This window comes from Branchiostoma lanceolatum, chromosome 18, assembly GCF_035083965.1.
Source record: "Branchiostoma lanceolatum isolate klBraLanc5 chromosome 18, klBraLanc5.hap2, whole genome shotgun sequence".
NCBI lineage: Eukaryota > Metazoa > Chordata > Leptocardii > Amphioxiformes > Branchiostomatidae > Branchiostoma > Branchiostoma lanceolatum.
In genome coordinates this window covers 10,690,295-10,695,385 of record NC_089739.1, presented here as the reverse complement: position 1 = coordinate 10,695,385, position 5,091 = coordinate 10,690,295, and the positions used below count along the sequence as shown (strand labels likewise).

The following is a 5,091-nucleotide window of genomic DNA, read 5'->3' as shown; positions in this document are numbered from 1 at the left end:
ATATATTCTCCTTTTTATGTCCGTCAAATATGTTTTCTCTCCGCGCGTAAAACGGTCATGAATATCCTTCACAAATACCAGTACAACCTATGGCCATTAGTGGTCCGACCAATGAGAGTGTGGCTGCATGTCCGTCAAACATATGGATTTTGTAAGTTGTTATTTTTTATGTCCACGTTTTGACGAAGGTTGGCGGGGCCATGGGATCGTTCTATGCGTTTAAAAGAAGGAGCTTCATCACAGACTGGTCACCATCTCTAATTCCCCAGCCCCCAGGCTAGCAGGCCCACCGTCGGGAGCGTCCGGTAACATCACCACGCTGACAGATCCTCCTTGTATCTGCTTGATTCTGAGCTTCAGTTTTCCAGCCCTTTCGGTGTCAGTCCTGTTTGCTGGAAGGCTTGTGAATTGTTTCAACTCATTTTCAGCGCGGACGAGGTTTTCCCGTTTTCGCCCCTTTCTCTCGTACAATATCAAGTAGGCGTTGGCCATGCCAAGATGCGCTTTGGCGCTTTGTTGTGGTGTGACGGAGTGTACTTTGAGAGCCTTCGAGAACCATGTCTTAGCTTCCTTAACAGCTGCTTTAAGTGACCCACTCTTTAGCCCTTGCTCGCACATCTCAAGAAGAAATTCGCCCCTCATGACGTAGACCTCAGGTAGGGCCTTGAAGACCTCCACCACATTACCGTCGTCGTCATAACCTTTGTATTCCTCCGCGAACTTCACCATTTTGTCGGCGCTCTCGTTGTGGTGGTCGATCAAGTCTTGTCGTTCTTTGTCAGTGGCGGCTAGAGGAATGAGCTTCCGGTAACACTGAACCATGAACCGGAAGCAGACCATCGCGTGGTAGTCATCTTGGTCGGTCTTTTTCAGTATTCCATTTTCGAAGTAGTCGGTTGGATCTTGAAATAGTTCTCGATAGCCTGCGATAGCTTTGTGAAGATCCTTCTTTTGTTGGTCCACAGTTTTACCGCTAGGTTCTTGTAGAAGCAGCAGAGTGCCATCACGGCGACAAAGCATCTTGTTTAGGATAAACAGCTCGAACTGCTTGGCAAGATAGTCACTCAACTTCATAGACAGTGCAAAGTCTTCCTCAGCATCCTTCAGAGCTTCTTCTTTCTCCTTCCCAGTAAGGCAGAGAGCGTGCTGTCCAGATGTGTTGTACACATTTGCCACGAGCTCCAGAAGGAAGGAGCTTTTAAGAGATGCTTTTGTCTGTGCTGCTCCTTCCTTGACCAGTTTCTGGATCTGCTTCTTCTCCAATGGCTCCCAATGCTTGGCGTTCAAGGAAATGTTGCGCAGAAGTTTTGGTTGCTCTCTGTCCTTTAGTTCTGACCTAAGGACTTTGATGTTTGGATACGTTAGCAGTTGGCGGCGCATTCGTTTGGCGTACTCATCGTTTTCGTAAATCTTTTCACCAATCTGGACTAACTCAAAGCAAGCCCTATCATCAAGGACTTCGTGCTCGAGTGATGGGTAGATTTTGTTACACATTTCTTTTGCTCGTTGCGTCATCTCACTTGCCTTCTGTGGCTGCTGACGCTGTATGTAGAGGAAGGCAACGACGTCGTACAAACGTGCCAACGCTGGCTGGAACTCTGTTTTCTCACGTATCATGCCAATCATCGGATGACCGAGGAGAACCTCCACATGTGGTAGGAGACGATAGTTGCAGACGCTGGCTTGACAGCCTCTGGTGTCTTTGTTGAAGAACACCACGAAAGCCTTGATGAGTGCCTCTAACATTTCACAAGTTTCCTCCTCTGAGATCATGTGTTTTAAAGCTGCTTGTGTTTGACGATGCACGCTCAAGATACGGATAGCACCTCCAATACATGACCTTTTGTCTTCTTGTATCTTTCCCAAGGATAGCGACTTTAATGCCTTTACGAACTCGTCCGAGCTTGGATCTGTACCAAACTGAATTTTGTAGGCATGGTCCAGGATTGGAATCGGGATGTTGTTCTGCATGAGAAATCCTGCCATCTTCAGCATCGTCCCCTCTATTTCACCCATTCTTTGAGTAACGGAGAGTTGGACCGCCTTGTACACTCTCTCCTCTGGAGTGCTAAGCTGTGCATCGGCATACCCTTCCATGCGACCTCGAAGTTCTCTTAGATAACGCTCCGTAAAATTCGCGCCCGATGCCATGAGGTGGCTTCTCGCTAGAGACAACCCTAGAGGACGGCCATCAAAGTGTTTTGCCAACTCTAATATCTTCGACCTGTCTTCGACAACCGAAGCCCCGTCTGGATTCATGAACGCTACAGCTTCCTCGTCTGAAAATCTGCGCATGGTGTGACTCGCAAACGGGTGGCCGTTATGATTATGTAGGTTACTATCTCTCGTGGTGATGATTATCTTCATGACACCTTTAAGGTTTCGCAGGAATTCCCGTGGTATGACTGAGACGTTTTGAACGTCGTCGAAGATGAGAAGAATTTTCACACCATTGGATGCGAGAGCGTTTAGAGCGTCGTAGACTATGTCCGCCAATGCACTCTCGCGGTCGGTGGGTTGCTCTAAGTCCTTGGCCAGATCCCGTAGGTCTTCACCAACAGAGGCTTCTGACAAACCTTCGTGGTCGTCTTTAGTTCCTCCAAAAAACCATGTGAGATGTGACGGATTCTTAAGTTGAAACGATTCGGCGATTTTGCTGGCTGCTTCCGTCTTACCGCTACCAGACGGGCCATGGACAAAGACGACGTTCTTCTTGTCTACTTTCTCTGCTAAGCGCTTAAGATCGTCAGTTTCAAAGTAGCCGGGTGAAGGTAGTGGCACGTTTGAAATGCTAGATGTGCTTGGGTTCAGCCTGGTGTACTCTGAAAAAAGATGAGACAAGGTTACATAAAAGGAGCGATTTCTATTTCATCATCCTTAAAGTCATAAAATATCGTTAAGTTACTTTAATTTACGTTACATGTATGTGGCATTAAGGTCAGTGTTATCTGTGTCTAACACAGTAAGCTTTTCATTGGTTGCAAATCATACATGGTGCTTTCTTTGATTACGCAAATCACTCTATTGATCGATCCTTACATGACAACGGGAAGTCCCCAAGCCAATGATTTACATTATTTATTCTACAAATTATCCAACAATACGTTATTGAATTCTGCATGTATGTATGCAACAATACATCATTAAGCAATTTCTTTGCTATTGCTATGTTTGTGCATTCAATCATCATGACATAATAGGACATTGTATAAGTAATGTACGTGAGCAACAGTAACATATCTTACCAGTAAAGCTTTTCATTCTTAAACGTAGCAACCAAGTCACTAATGCCACCATCAGGATGACCACTATGGCGCTGCCCAAGATGATGAAAACGATGTCTCTCGCCTTAAGTTTATCTGCCATGACAAAACAAAAAAGTAAGTCAAATTGTTACGATTAAACATGCTTGGTATAATTCTATTTCGTGACTTTATGGTTGTTAAACCCTATCTCTTTTAAACATAAATTATATAGCAATAATTATTCTTCTGTTTTACTTCTGTTTTACTCGGCTATAAGGCATTGAAAAGTACCGTTTGTCGATTTAAGAGAATGGAAGAAAGGCTATTCGTCGCAAGGAAATGTCATCCCTTTGACAAAGTTAAAAGAAGAAGCATTACAACATACTATTGGATAAAATACAACAACAACAACAACAACGAACTTACCAACTGGTGAACCGGCAGGGACCGGTAGCACTGTGCCTGTGTGATATGATATGATATGATATGATATAATATAATATTATATAATAACATATATGATTCAATGAAATGGAGGGAATATGAACTCTCCCTGGATAGAATATAGATCTAGCTTCGTTGAGTAAATTCACAATTATAGTAACTTGCTCACTTTGAAGAAAACATCGAACAAAAAAGGAAATTCTTACTAAATCTTTTATCAACCTATTCTGTGAAAACCCTAGGACAAAATCCAAGACATTACGATATGCTAAACACATTTTTCCATTGACACGTGACATTACATTTAATTGCACTTCTATCAGTAATGATTACAGTTATCTAACGGGTTTGTTCAATGCAAAGCCATAGTTGACCACTTCTAGTTATTGAACTAAGTTAATGGAAAATGAAGATGACTATGCTAGGGGATAGTAGTGAACATTTGTTTGAAGGCTTGCAGGTTGTATACGGGAGGGAAACAGTAGTCATCGAGAGAGTTCCATAGCTTGACTGCCCATGGAAAGAAGCTATCGCTGTAGAAGGATTTTCGGACTGATAGTTGAACAGTCTAACGGTGTGAGATAGAGGAAAACCTTGTCTCATACTTTGGCGATTTGTTCTGTAAACCTTCTCCAAAGTCTTTTGGAGAGGATAAGACCCAAAAGACGGAATGAGTCACTCTCTTGTAACTCATATAGTTTCCGGATATGGCTGGAGGCAATGGTTCCCGGTATCATTTTACGGAAAGAAATTTTGTCTTTGATGAGTTAGATGAGACTAGATATATGGACATTACACAAAGGATTATATCTAAACCCTATTGCATCTTAGACACATGTACAACAGGAAAGGAAGCTCACCGTTGCCATCGATGATAACATAGTGTGAATCTACGTGGTGTTTGGACAGTCGACCGTCTCTGATAGCCGTCCGTAACGCAGTCTTCACCTCAGTGAATCTGTTCTGTCCGCACGTAACCTTCAGATCCACGATGACGCTTCTCGGGTTGGGTTCATCTTTGTCTTGTCTGTCATAAGATAAAATAGATTATCTCTACTGCTATTCATGTTTTATATTCTTCAAAATTGTTAGATATAAGAAAATTAGTTGTAAATTGTTAGATATTTGTCATGTATGTACAAGTTGCCATACAATGTACCTGTTGCAATTTTCGCGCAATAAAGTTCTTCGTCTATATACAGAATGAGCAGCTGCTAGTTGAGTAGCAATTGTAAACCGTGATAAGGGGGGATATACATTCAGTCATGTTTGGGACCAGACCCTTCCGACAGCAGCGACACCTAGCGGCAGTGCAAAGCAGAAACAGTCAGTATTGCCCTGAGACAGATGTCAGCTAATCACCAAAACGTCGGCATGTGTAAAAAAAATATCTAGTAGAATA

At 43.0% G+C, this 5,091-nt stretch overlaps 1 protein-coding gene across 1 annotated transcript; it reads right to left on the bottom strand.

The window, feature by feature from the left end:
• Window positions 1–237: 237 nt before the first annotated feature.
• On the bottom strand, window positions 238–3,923 carry LOC136423950 (uncharacterized). Its single transcript, XM_066412351.1, has 3 exons — window positions 3,672–3,923; window positions 3,246–3,359; window positions 238–2,822 (listed from the first exon to the last, which is right to left on the bottom strand). The coding sequence occupies exons 2-3, from the start codon at window positions 3,295–3,297 to the stop codon at window positions 238–240; spliced, it is 2,637 nt and encodes an 878-aa protein (XP_066268448.1). The 5' UTR covers window positions 3,298–3,359; window positions 3,672–3,923.
• Window positions 3,924–5,091: the final 1,168 nt, after the last annotated feature.

Excerpts from the sequence above, each read along its gene's own strand:
- LOC136423950 (XM_066412351.1), bottom strand. The coding sequence starts at position 3,297 with ATGGTGGCATTAGTGACTTGGTTGCTACGTTTAAGAATGAAAAGCTTT. Across the intron at positions 2,823-3,245 it reads AAGAATGAAAAGCTTTACTG|AGTACACCAGGCTGAACCCA; the intron begins GTAAGATATGTT and ends ATCTTTTTTCAG.